Source organism: Zalophus californianus, chromosome 16 (genome assembly GCF_009762305.2).
Source record: "Zalophus californianus isolate mZalCal1 chromosome 16, mZalCal1.pri.v2, whole genome shotgun sequence".
NCBI lineage: Eukaryota > Metazoa > Chordata > Mammalia > Carnivora > Otariidae > Zalophus > Zalophus californianus.
Genome location: NC_045610.1, coordinates 25094139 through 25108492, shown reverse-complemented (window position 1 = coordinate 25108492; position 14354 = coordinate 25094139). Strand labels below are relative to the sequence as shown.

The 14354-nt window shown below is 37.2% G+C and overlaps 1 protein-coding gene across 1 annotated transcript in view; it reads left to right on the top strand.

Moving 5' to 3' along the window:
* The window catches only part of APPBP2 (amyloid beta precursor protein binding protein 2), a 60382-nt gene that overhangs the window by 19669 nt on the left and 26359 nt on the right, over positions 1 to 14354 (top strand). Inside the window, exons 2-4 of the mRNA XM_027626070.1 lie at positions 8095 to 8183; positions 10196 to 10347; positions 12546 to 12669. Coding sequence (XP_027481871.1) covers positions 8095 to 8183; positions 10196 to 10347; positions 12546 to 12669 — 365 coding nt within the window. The remainder of the gene's footprint in view (positions 1 to 8094; positions 8184 to 10195; positions 10348 to 12545; positions 12670 to 14354) is intronic.

The window sequence follows — 14354 nt, the reverse complement described above, 5'->3', positions numbered from 1 at the left end:
TGGTGTTTGCACTCTACCCACACCATTCAGAGGTATAACCTATTCTGTTTTTCTTCCTTCCCAGCTGTTTTTGAGTTTGTGTCTTCTTAATTTTTGACAGCTGTGAAGTTTTTGCTCTTGGTTTCACACTCAGCTCTTTATCCAAAAGTTATTTTCGGATACTCTATTTAGCATTTCCCTTTGTTTGAAAGGGAGCTGGAAGGTTTTCATAATGTGTCACTGCTATCTGCCCTATGGCCAGAAGCTTTACTCCTGTTCCTCTTCAAAACTCAGTTAAAATTTTTCTTAGAGTAGATATAGATATTTTATTTGTGCTACTAAAACACTCTGCTTACCTCCATTGTATAATCTGTGAATATTATTTTTCCGCTCTGACAGATTCTAAATTTTTTTTTGCGATCACAGGACAGTTATTACTGACTTTGTATTCCTGTAGTGATAGTCACCACTGTATATCTCTAATACCTAGCACAGTGTCTTACACAAATGTTCCTGGTATTTACTATCTTGATAAAAACAGTAAGTAGAATATTCCTAGCTGTAGTTTTCTTGCCTTTGATGTGAAAAATCACAAAGATAAAACAGGTTCAGTAAGCTAAGAGTTTCATGTACTGAATATGCCAGTAAAAGATCTTGGTAAAAGAGCAAATGTTAAAGTATCTTGGTAAAAGATCAAATGTTAAAATAGGAAACACCTTTTTTATCTATAAATTTAAGCAGCTGTTATTTAGATTTTGTTCTTGATTTTTCCATTTAGGTACTGGCAGTTTGTTCTTCATCACTGGCATATTAAGTTTGCATTCACATTTGTTCTCAGAGTTTATTGCATGAGCACTGTTCTGTACAGAGTCCTATAGAGACAGGACATAAGATTATGCCTAATAAGGTGCTTACAATGTGGTTGGGGGACAGTAAGTAACTATGTATGAAGTTGGGGCTTTTCCCTAAGTGTCAGCTTCTTTAGATGAATTTGGGTGCTTTGAGGTTCAGTTCCGTCCAAAGTAGATCACTACCAATTTAGATTATGGATTCAGAAAGCACTGAACATATATCTAATGCTTGGTGCTTGTGCTAGGTATTGGGGATATAGTGGTAACAGTGGTCACTTCATAAAGTGTAGAGTGTAATGGACTGACATGTTTAACAAGTTGAGTGAATGTGTACTTGCATGTCTTGATGCTACTACAGAGGAAAAAATACAATATGTCATGAGAAAGTATAACAGGGAATAGAATTTAGATTGGGAGTCAAGGGAAGGTCTCTGAGGAAGCGACATATTAGTTGAGACCATTAGGGAGAGTTACAGATTAACCAGGCAAAGAATCTAGTGCTTCTTCAAAGAATCTAGAATCTAGGTACTAGTGCTTCATGTGGAGGCTGTAGCGTATGTGTGCAAAAGTCATGAGGTAAGATAGCGCTGAAAGAAAGCTAATGGGGCAGGAATGCAGGGGACGGGGGAAAGAATGGGAAAAGATGAGGTTTGAAAAATAGGAGTCAGGACTTTCAGAGACTCACGGACCACATTAAAGATTTTAAATTATGTTCACATTGACATTGTCATTGAAAAGTTTTAAACAAGGAATGGCATGAAATAATTTACATTTTAAAAAGATGATTCTGGCTACTGTTTGGACAATTGATTAGAATTGGACAAGAGTGGTAATGGAGAAGCCAGTTCTATGAAACCTTTGTATTAATCCAGGTGAAAGATTTGAAATAGAAACCCTATCTTGGGGGCGCCTGGGAGGCTCAGACGGTTGGGCGTCTGCCTTCGGCTCGGGTCATGATCCCAGGGTCCTGGGATCGAGCCCCACATTGGGCTCCCTGCTGAGCGGGAAGCCTACTTCTCCCTCTCCCTCTGCCTGCTACTTCCCCTGCTTCTTGTGTTTGCAATTTATTTGTTGAAGAAACAGGATCCTTTGTCCTGTAGACACTACAGAGTTTCCTGCAGTCTAGATTTAAAAAGAAAGAAAGAAAGAAACAAACCTTATCTCATGGGTGTACAGTTTATTGAATATCGTCCAGATTTTTAAAAAGCATACATATATATAATGGTAGATATACAGTTTAAAAACAAAAGTGCAGTTAGAGTACTCAAAACTATTCTGAAATTTGTTCATTTTATGTGTCATGGTAATTTTTCCTTCATAACTCCTTTTCATTTCTGAAGATTTTTGCTCTTTAATGACTCTTAAAGAGGGGGTGATAGTTCAAACATGAGTGAGGTACACGAGTTTCATAGATTGTGTCTGTGTGTGACTTTTCTTTCTTTTTTTTTAAGATTTTATTTATTTGACAGAGACACAGTGAGAGAGGGAACACAAGCAGGGGGGAGTGGGAGAGGGAGAAGCAGGCCTCCTGGTGAGCAGGGAGCCCGATGCGGGGCTCGATCCCAGGACCCTGGGACCATGACCTGAGCTGAAGGCAGACGCTTAACAAATGAGCCACCCAGGCGCCCTGTGTGTGACTTTTCATAGTTACTCTTAGACGGTAGTTTGAACGCAGTTTCTTTTATTATTTTTTTCTAAACCTTTCCAAGTTTTTGTTGTTGGGAATTAGCCTAGATTATTTTATATGCTAATCTGATGTCAAAACTAAGCTGTTCACTCTTAGCCTGTGGTGATTTTGAATTGGCTGGGAAAGCAGCCATGCCAGTTAAAAATCCCTTGGGTCAAGGAAGGCTCTCATCCCCATCTTTATCTCCCAAAGAGTTTCTGGGTTTGGGGCTGTTTTGCATTGCCCTTGCAATAGTTTTTGCTTTGGTATGTCATAAGACTTTTACTCTAGTCTGTGGAAGCCTTTGCTTCTAAAACATCACCAGGAGTTTCATCCTTTTGTGTCTTAAAGATACTAAATCTTATATGTGTGTGTTACTAATATTTTACTCAGTTTTATTGTATTTATAATTGTTTATAATATTTATGGGTATTTTAGGGTTTTATGTAATCTCTTATTTTATGAATATTGCCTGTGATACAATGTTTCAAAAGGCAGTGTTTATCAGGTGACTTTTAACACTACTGTGATTTAAGTCTGAAATTTATTTTTGCTATATTTTGTCAGGAGGCATCTTACTTTGTTTCCCCATTTGTATGTAGTCTTTATTAGCTACTTCAGTGATTTAAAATTTTTTTCTTTCATAATATGTTAATTTTTTTTACACATACTGAGGTCTGCTTTTGTTTTTTTTTTTTGTTTTTTTAAAGATTTTATTTATTTGACAGAGAGAGACACAGCAAGAGAGGGAACACAAGCAGGGGGAGAAGGAGAGGGAGAAGCAGGCTTCCCTCTGAGCAGGGAGCCCAATGTGGGGCTCGATCCCAGGACCCTGGGATCATGACCCGAGCCGAAGGCAGATGCTTAACGACTGAGCCACCCAGGCGCCCCTGCTTTTGAACTTTACATTTTGTTACATTGGTTAGTCTATGTTCATGCCTGTACAGTATTGTTCTAGGTCGGGTTTTTTTTGTTTTTTTATTTTTTAAGCGGGGGAGAGGGGTAGAGAGAGAGAGAGAATCTTAAGCAGACTCCACGCCCAGCATGAGCCCGATGTGGGGCTTGATCTCACAACCCTTAGATCGTGACCTGAGCCGAAATCAAGAGTCAGACCCTTAACCGACTGAGCCATCCAGGCACCCCTGTTCTAGTTGTATTTTATTGTCTGTTTTCATATCTGTTGGGAGGTAATTTACCTACTTCTAAAAATAAATTACTTTTCCTTATTTTCCTTAAAGAACCAATAAATAGCTAAAAGTAATTGATAAGAGTCCTTTAATAGTCTCATTATTCATGGGCTGCCTTGGGCTCAGGTCATGATCCCAGGGTCCTGGGATCAAGTTTCGCATGGGGCTCCTTGTTCAGCAGGGAGCCTGCTTCTCCCTCTGCCAGCCACTACCCCCTGCTTGTGTGCGCTTGCGCTCACTTTCGTTCTCTCTCTCTGGCAAATAAATAAAATCTTTTTTTTTTTTTAAAGATTTTATTTATTCATGAGAGACGGAGAGAGAGAGAAGCAGAGGGAGAAGCAGGCTCCCAAGGAGCCTGCTGAGCCACCCAGGTGCCCAAATAAATAAAATCTTTAAAAAAAGAATATGAAGCACTGTAATAATGAACTGAAATAAGTCAAAATTTTAGAAATCTAAACAGAATCATTGCCAAGGAATCTGGAGCCTCAGTTTCCTTTTCTCCAAACTCTGCTCCATAAGCTGAATGAATCTATGAAGGAATTATTCTTTAAATCTTCTATTCTATAAAGTGTTAAACATTACCCTTTTATATGTACTCTTCTTGATAGATTATCTTCAAGAGGCAGTCTAGTGTAAGTTATTAAGAACATGGATGTAAAGACAGGCTGCCTGGGGCCAGATTTGTACTTTACCACTTTTTAATTGTGCGGTTTTGAGCAGGTTATTTAACTTTATATGCCTCAATTTCCTTAACTGTGAAAGGATAGAATGAGTTCCACTTAGAACAGTGCCTGGCAAATGTTAGATCTTTGTAAGCATTAAATGCTGTTTTTATTCTGAATCAATATCCAGAAATCCTGTTCATAGAATGTGTAAATTTGCATTTTTTGCATAAGCCTGATAAGGATAATTTGAAACAATTAAGTCATTACCCTCTTCCCAGAATTTAAATGTGAACCCATTTTTAGCTAGAAAAATTGAACAGCTGAGTAAAGGGGGGGTTTTGTTGATAAGGGCATATTTACGATATATTTATAATTGTAACTAAGGAAGCAACTTCTCTAAATTTTAGTTTCAAATCCCATTTAGTATCAAAAACTAATGATGTAATGTATGGTGATTAACATAACAATAAAAATTATTTTAAAAAATCCCATTTAGTAGGATATATCAATTTTTAGTCATTAAAGGGATATTGTGAGTTGTAGAACATAGAAGGTTATTTGTCTTTATTTGACTAGTGAGTATAGGCAAAAAAGTTGTACAACTTGGGGCGCCTGGGTGGCTCAGATGGTTAAGCATCTGCCTTCGGCTCAGGTCATGCATGATCCCAGGGTCCTGGGATCGAGTCCCTCATCGGGCTCCCTGCTCCTTGAGAGCCTGCTTCTCCCTGTGCCCCCCCCCCCATGAATAAATAAATAAAATCTTTAAAAAAAAAAAAAAGTTGTACAACTTGTTTTCATTTCTCCTATCTTAAAAGAAATTCTAAGCCTTAAGTTTGCTAATGATGAGTTATTTTGGTAAGTGAAAATTTTTTTGTTCTATTCCTTTTTTGGAGTATGTGTATATATTTATTTTGTTAACTGCATTTGTTTTTCTGCCCAGATCAAAAACTTATCACATTGTTTTTTTTTTTTTAAACTTATCACATTGTTAAGCCCCCAAGTAGGAATTAGGTTATAAATACTTAGATTTATTTTCCCTGAGTTAGTCTCTATTGGTTAATAGTCAAAGTAAGTATGACAATGATTAATAATACTGAATTTTACTGTGTACATTCCTGGAAACTCTTTCTATAGCAGAAAACATAATCATCTCCAAAATTAGCAAATCTTTCCTTATAAAGATTTACTGATAATATGACTGTCTAACCATTTTAATGTAAAAATAACATTTCTCCCTTCCCTTCCAGGGCATGTGGTGGTCCCTTGTCTCTTCCCCCCTTCAGCAGTTAGAGATTTTTCACAGCTGTCATTATTGATTTGCATTAAAGTATTTACCTAATTTGACCTGGCTTCCATTGTGACTAGTGATTTATACCCAAGAACTAGCTGACGAGTTTGTGGTATATTTTCCCAGCACAAAGTTAACTGGCCAGTTTGGCAAATGAATTCTAAATTTATGTTGTCTTCTTTCTGAAACCCATGTTCTGTCAACTGAGCTAAGACTTAAATGCCTATAAAGTGAGTTAATAAAACAAAATTCCAGCCTTCTAAGGCACTGTATTTATAAAACATATAAATTCAAAAGCATTTGGTGAAGCTGGAATGGGGTAGTAGTATTTGTCTCTTTTTAACTGGGTGCATGTATTAATGGTGATAAACATTTAACACATTTGTTAAAATGTTATTTTTCTCTTTTCTTTCTTTTTTATTTAAGATTTTATTTTTAAGTAATTCCTACATTCAATGTGGGGCTTGAACTCACAACCCCAAGATCGAGTTGCATGTTCTACAGAGCCACCCAGGTACCCCTAAAATGTTATTTTTTAAAAGAAGTTCTAGGGGTGCCTGGGTGGCTCAGTCAGTTGAGTGCCTGACTCTTGCTTTAAGATCAGGTCATGACCTCCAGGTCATGAGATCGGGCTCCTCCCTCACTCAGTGTGGAGTTGGATTGAGATCCTCTCCCTCTCCCTCTGCCCCCCCCACTCACTCTTGTGCACGCGCGCTCTCTCCCTCAAATAAATAAATTTTTAGAACAAAAGTTCTAAAAAGTCAGGCAAAATAAATGATTGTGACATGATTAGAAATCCTGCCACCTTGGATTATTTTTGTTTTTATTTTTTCATCCTGGATTACTTTATTCACTTTATTTTTTTTAAAGATTTTATTTAAGGGAGTGCAAGAGAGCACAAAGGGGGAGGGGCAGAAGGAGAGGGAGAAGCAGACTCCCCACTGAGCAGGGAGCCCAATCTGGGGTTTGATCCCAGGACCCATGAGATCATGTCCTGAGCTGAAGGCAGATGGTTAACCGACTGAGCCACCCACGTGCCCTCATGGATTACTTTATTTTTATTTATTTTATTTTATTTTATTTTATTTTTTTATAAAGATTTTATTTATTTATTTGAGAGAGAGAACAGAGGGAGAGTGAGAGGGAGAAGCAGACTCCCCTCCGAGCAAAGAGCCCGATGCGGGGCTCGATCCCAGGACCCTGAGACCACAACCCGAGCCAAAGGCAGACACCCAACCGACTGAGCCACCATTTATTCATGAGAGACAGAGAGAGAGAGACAGAGAGAAGCAGGCTCCCAAGGAGCAGGGAGCCCGATGCGGGACTCGATCCGAAGGCAGACGCTTAACCATCTGAGCCACCCAGGCACCCCTTCCTGGATTACTTTAGATGTCTGTTAGAACTGAACTGAGATACTTGTGGTGATCTGAGGAGCCTTTTAGTGGGCCTATTGACCATTCTGGCTTCTGGACATTATCTGTGCTATTATTTGGATAATTTTACATTAAGTATCCAGTTTTGTTTAAATATTTTATTTATGTATTTGAGAGAGACAGAGAGAGTGAGAGAGAGCTTGAGCAGGAAGGAGGGGGAGAAGCAGACACCCTGGGGAGCAGGGAGTCCGATGCGGGGCTCGATCCCAGGACCCTGGGATCATGACCTGAGCCGAAGGCAGACGCTTAACCATCTGAGCCATCCAGGTGCCCCTATCCAGTTTTGTTTAAGGAAAAAAGTTAATTTTATAAGTTTCTTGAATATAACTTTCTATGTTTATTTAAAGATTTTATTTATTTGAGAGAGAGAGAAAGAGAGAAAGCATGAGCAGGGGGAAGAGCAGAGAGAGAGGGAGAAGCATAACTGAGCAGTGAGCCTGACATGGGGCTTGATCCCAGGACCCTGAGATCATGACCTGAGCCAAAAGCAGATACTTAACCAACTAAGCCACCCAGGTGCCCCATAACTTATAAAGTTTATTTAATAAATAATTATATAGCACTTTGTAGTATTTAACATGAACCAGATACTATTTTATAAATATTAATTTTAACTTTATATACAACTATTAAAATGTTTTATATGAATTGTAGAAATTTGTTAATTTAGGGGTGCCTAGGTGGCTCAGTCAGTTAAGCATGTGACTCTTGGTTTGGGCTCAGGTCATGATCTTAGGTTTGTGAGATTGCGCCCTGTGTCAGGCTCCACACTGGGCGTGGAGCCTGCTTAGGATTGTCTCTCTCCCTCTGCCCCTTCCCGCCTCTAAAAAAAATTGTTAATTTAGTGTTATATTTCTCTTAGACAGCAGAAGTATGCTTCCTGATCCTGCTGTGTGATAATACTGACTTTGGGTAGTATCCATTAAATAATCAAATATTAGGCCCATCAAATTATATCCATAAGTATAACTAAAGTAGAAATTTAAATTAACATTTTTAAATTCCCTTTTTCATTTTCATTTCAGCTTTACCAACAGGGACGCTTATGTCAACTGGGCAGTGAATTTTGTGAATTGGAAGTTTTTGCTAAAGTATTGAGAGCTTTGGATAAAAGGTAAAATTACTTTTTCTTAAAAATTATGGTAAACTATACATACCTGAATTGTACCATTGTAACTTCTTAAGTTTACTTCAGTGGCATTAAGTGCATTCCCATTGTTGTGAAACCATCAGTACCTCCTTGTTTTTTGTGTTCAAGAGAAGGAGATTGAATTCATCTTTCCCATTGTAGCTGTTACCATATAGTAAGAGCCTCCACATACAGGTATAGTGACACAACCTTTGATTATACTTGCTATTCTCTTTAGCAGTCTTCCCAAAATTTGCTTTAAAAGCCATTCGTTTTTCCTAACCCTAGGAAAATAAGAATGTAGTTTTTATAAAATATTGCTGATTTCTAATATGAATATTGCCAAATTGTTCCATTTGTTCAACAAATTAAGTATATACTTGTTGAATGCCTAGTATGTGTTAGGTTTAGGTACTGTTCAAGATGCTGGGATTACGGCAGTGAATAAGATCTACAACATCTCTTCCTGTAGATTTTTTATTTTAGAGAAGAATGATAAAATAGTAAACAAGAAAATAACATAATTTCACTGTTCAGGGGTAACTTTGAAATGTGGCCTTTGTACTATAGAGAAACTTTTAGTTGAATAATTAAAATTAATCCGTAAAAAAAAAAAAACACATAAATGAGAACTTCATTTTGGTAAAAGAAGGCTACAGAAAAACTTTTTAAAAACATTCTTTAAGAAAAGATCAGCTTTCTGGGATTTGAATTTCTCTATACAATTCTAAACATGGCCATTATAAAGATTTATTTTAGTGGAATACCTCTCTCTCATCTCTCAGGTTATCTTTCACCAAGTCCAAATCCCTTGCTAAGTGTTAAATATATTTGTGAAACTAAAAGCATGTAGTTTGACTTTTTCCCCCATTATCCAAAGCAGTGATTCCGTTATTTACAATCTTTTTATTTAAAAATTTTTTATTGGGATATAATTCACATACCACCACATTCACCATTTTAAATTGTACAGTTCAGTGGCTTTTAGTGTATTCACAAGGTTTTGCAACCATCACCACTGTCTAATTCTAGAACATTTTCATCATTCCAAAAAGAAATCCTGTACCCATTAACAATCACTTCCTATTTCCTCTTACCCTGGACTACTATTAATCGACTTTCTGTCTCTGAATTTACCTGTTCTAGACACTTCATATAAAGGGAATCATACAATATATGGTCTTTTGTGACTGGCTTCTTTTACTTACAATGTTTTGAAGGTTTATTCATGTTGCTTGTATCAGTACTTCTTTCCTTTTATGGCTGAATAATTTCCATTGTATGAATATACTGTTTTGCTTTTCTAGTCATTTGTGGATGAACATTTTGGCTGTTTGGCTCTTCTGCTAATGCTGCCATGAACATTTATGGACAAGATTATGTGTGGACAGATGTTTTTAGTTCTCTTGTATATGTAACTAGGGTATATACATATGATCACCCTATGTTTAACTTTTTTAGTAACCTCAAAACTATTTTCCATAGTGGCAGTACCATTTTACATTCCTACCATCAATGTATGAGAGTTCCAATGTTCACATATTTTGCCATCACTTAGAATAGTAATCACATCCTACAGGGTGTGAAGTGATATCTCGTTGTGATTCTGGATTGCATATCCCTAATGATTAATGATGTTGATCATCTTTTCATGTGCTTATTGGTCATTTGTATATTTTCTTTGGAGAAATCTCTATTCAAATCCATTGCCCATTTTTAAATTGGGTTATTGTTGAATTATAAGATGATTTGGTTTTTAAAATTAGTTTCTTTACTGCCATTAGTTTACACATAAAGAATCACTCAGTAATCTACTGAATAAAGATATTAGGCTAAATTGTGGATTATTGTAGCCTCATAATTCATAAGGCAAAAGGTTTTTTATCTTGTTCCGTCTTGGAAAGTAATGGTACTGTTATGTTTTAAAAAGCAAGCTAGCACTTCATAAAACTATAAAATATGTTACCTTTATGAAATAGCCTTTTCTTATCTTGCAGACATTTGCTTCACCATTGTTTCCAGGCTTTGATGGATCACGGTGTGAAAGTTGCTTCAGTCTTGGCCTACTCATTCAGTAGACGGTGCTCTTACATAGCAGAATCGGATGCTGCGGTAAAAGAGAAAGCCATTCAGGTTGGCTTTGTTTTAGGTAGGTAATCGTAAAATAGAGGAGTATTTTGTCCTATAGTATGACTCGTATTAAACCTACTAACAGTAAAGGATTCAACCAGGGCATTCCCAAAGTCTACATAAGGAGGTTATGAGAAAAACATCAGAAAAATTAGGTGTGATTTATTGGATGTTAACTTTGGGCCAAACGCTACAGTAGGCATTTATTTATTTATTTTTGAAGATTTTATTTGTTTATTTGAGAGAGGAGCAAGAGAGCACAAGCAGGGGGAGCGGCAGAGGGAGAATGAGAAGCAGGCTCCCTACTGAGCAGGGAGTCCAATGTGGGGCTCTATCCCAGGGACCTGGGATCATGACCTGAGCTGAAGACAGACGCTTAACCGACTGAGCCACCCAGGTACCCCTACAGTAGGCATTTAAATGTTATCTTGGGGGAGGGGGCCGGGCAGAGGGAGTGGGAGAGAGAGAATCTCTGTGCCCCTGACAAGGGACTCAGTCTCACAACCTTGAGATCATGACCTGAGCTGAAATTAAGAGTGGGACACTTAACCAACTGAGCCACCCAGGTGCCCGTAAATGTTATCTTTCTAAATCCTCACAACATTTCAGTATTGTGATGGCATTAATAGCACTTTACAAATGAGGAAGGATTCAGAAAAATTAAGTAACTTGCTCTAGGCACAGAGCTGGTAGTGTACTGTAAGTTTAGACTCCTGTGTCTTTCCATCCCTACCATATAAATTTTGCTATGTGTCATGCTGCCGCAGCCTCTTTCACCAGCTTACCATATGCTGTGACATGGGACTTCATCCTTTTGCGGCCTCAGTTTTCAGGCTCTAAAATAAGGGTAAACTTGTACTTCCTCACAGGGGGATGTTAGGAAAATACTGAAAACATACATGGGAAAGGAATCTGCGAAGTCTTTATATGTTACATAGAGAAAAATGTTTATGGTTTATATAATATTTTATATGCTGTTTACAAATCTACATAGATAAGTACGTTTCAGGCAACTACTTATTAAAGTTGTTGCTACCCTTCTTGTTTTCTTTTAAAAAAAATTTTTTTTAAAGATTTAGTTTATTTATTTGGTAGAGAGAGAGCAGGAGAGCACAAGCAGTGGGAGCGGCAGAGGGAGAGGGAGAAACAGGCCCCCTGTCAAGCAGGGAGCCCGATGCAGGGTTCGATCCCAGGACCCTGGGATCATGACCTGAGCCGAGGGCAGATGCCTGGCGACTGAGCCACCCAGGCGCCCCCAGACTCTCATGTTTAACTTCTCACTTGCATGTGCATGTTTTAGCTGTTTTACACGTGCACATATATTTTCTTTGCCCAACACATTTTCACGATCATTTCCTTTAGTCTTAGAATAATTCTTTGTATTCATAGTTGCTGGAGGAACTTCAGAACTTTTTTTTCTACAAAAAAAAGCCACTCAGCATTTATCCTTTGGTAGTCCCATGGAATATAAACTGCAACCAAAAATTGTGACCAGAGAATGTCTCTAACAAGGGAGTGTGATCTTGATGAATGTTAAGGTTGGCATCCCTTTAGTCCTAGACGGTCGTGTAAAAATCTGTGGGAGAACAACTTTAGAATCAATAAAAGTGAAAGGCAGGAAGGTTGGTGTTCATTGAGGTCCTCTGTCATCTCCACAAACATTTATTATATCAGTATCTGGCCATTGTAACGAGCCAGATTGAAGAAATATCTTGGCGATAGAACCAAGTTCTAACAAACTCATAATTACATTTTTGGTCTGGATCCTAAAATTACCAAAACAGTGAAAAAAACTTCATACCAAAAGTATACGGTGATAGAGATAATTTTTTTAAAGATAGCTTTATTGAGATATTCTTTGAAATTGGGTATGGAGAGTTGAAAAGTTACGTTTACCCTGCAACTTGAAAATGTTTGGATCATTAGGATATATGGCTAATTAACTGGAAAATGTCATTTCTTAGGCTATGGAGTATTTTTAGAGGGTTAAAACTCTTGACTCCTTATTCAAGGCCTCAACTTTGATCTAATTCCCCCAGTTTAAAAGGTTTTGTTTTGTTTTGTTTTTTATTTCACAGTATCTTTATTTTGGGCCAAACACAGAACTTTAATATTATGAGTGTTTTCATTTTAGATGATACTCATTTTAAGCATGTCACTTTAGCTTTTAAGTGATTTATTAAATTATTTAAAGTACCTGGTTTTCTTGTCCTTTAGGTGGCTTTCTTTCAGATGCAGGCTGGTACAGTGATGCTGAGAAAGTTTTTCTGTCCTGTCTTCAGTTGTGTACTCTACATGATGAGATGCTTCATTGGTTTCGTGCAGTAGAATGTTGTGTGAGGTAAGTCGGAACAGATCCTACTGTAATGGTCCTTAGTGGCTTTTATAGTTTTAGCTCTTACACGCCTACTTGAATAAACCTCTGCGGTGATATTTATATGTCACAGTTTCATTAGTCTGGACTCCTCTCTCTCATCTCCAAAATATAGTTAACTTGCTATAGTCATCTTAGTGTAATATTTTTTGCTTTGTCATAGAGCTTGTGTGTTGTGTTCACTCACCAACTGTTTATCGAATGCCTCAGTGTACTCAGAACTGTGCTAGGCACCGGATGCTGGTAAAATAAATATATGTTTTCCTTGGGTGTCATTTTTTTACCCTTGCTGTTGACACTTCTAGAATTGTGTATAAGAAGATTAGGATTTTACTTATAAATAACTTTTCTTTTTTTTAACAGATGTACTTAAAGGAAAGGCAAGCAAGTCTAGAAGTAACTCTTGTTTTTACTGTCTTTATTTTTTCTATGCATGTAACAGAAAATTATGAAGAGAATCAATATTATCTATAATCCTATTACCCAGAAATAGCCACAATTATGGTATTGGTGTATTTTTGGAATTTTAAGTGTGACAGCGAACTTCCTGAACTGGTGAGGGAAAGACTTGATTCTAGATTTAAAAAAAACTCTGAGCCCTACACAATTGAATGTCCTAAAATCAAAGAATACATAGAAAGTAGAAGTGTCTCCGTTACTGAGAGAAAACACTATACTTCACCAACTTCTGGGTAAAATAAAGAATTTTCAAATATATAAGGATGCAGTATACTTCCATGTTTTTGAGCTGAGGAAAATACTCAAGGAATTTCTCTAACCAAATAAAAGCTCAGTAATAACACTTCTCAAGATAGGAGAAGATACAGAAATGGTGGTAAGCAGTGAATATTGTAATATATAGTTACATGTAAATGAAGTAGAAAGAGAATGAAGAACAAATTGGGAATTTGTAGTATGTCTTAAGTAAGGATTTTTTTTCAAACTGGAAATGAAAGGGAGATTTTAGAAATAACACAAAACAGAAATTCTCAATTACCACATACTATAAAATGTCAGGTAAAATTTTTTTCCCTGAAAATGAACCTTTAGTAAAGAGAGTTGCCTTATGAAGCCCCTCATGTAATGTGATGTTATTACATTACATAGGGTTCTCTTATGAGCAACACAGTACTGTTTGAGAAAGAAATGTTAGCCTGAAAACTCAGCCAGTGTCAGTGTCAGGAAGCTCATAGAGACCACCTGGCACAATTTTCATTTTGAGGAAATAATGGGATTTAACACATTCAGAATTATTCTGGAGGTCATAATCTTACAGTTATGTTAGATATTTCTATTAACTCCCTTTTTAAAGTTTATGGGTATTTTCATAATCTCTATACCCAACACGGGGTTTGAACTCATGACCCCAAGATCAGCAGAGATCAAGTTGCATGCTCTTCCAACTGAGCCAGCCAGGCACCCCTTAACTGCCTTTTTTTAAATGCTCCTTTAAAACGGGATGCAGTAAGTGGTTTGGTTGTAGAGATTATGGATATCTACTTGCCTTAGGGGTTTGGTTGTGGAGATTGGGGATATCTACTTGCCTTAGGTGAGTCAGAAAAGTCCAGCAATTTTAATGCTTTGCAAATGGTTATGGTATTTTGGATAAAATTTCTGGCAACATCATACCAGACTCAAAAAGTGCTGATTTT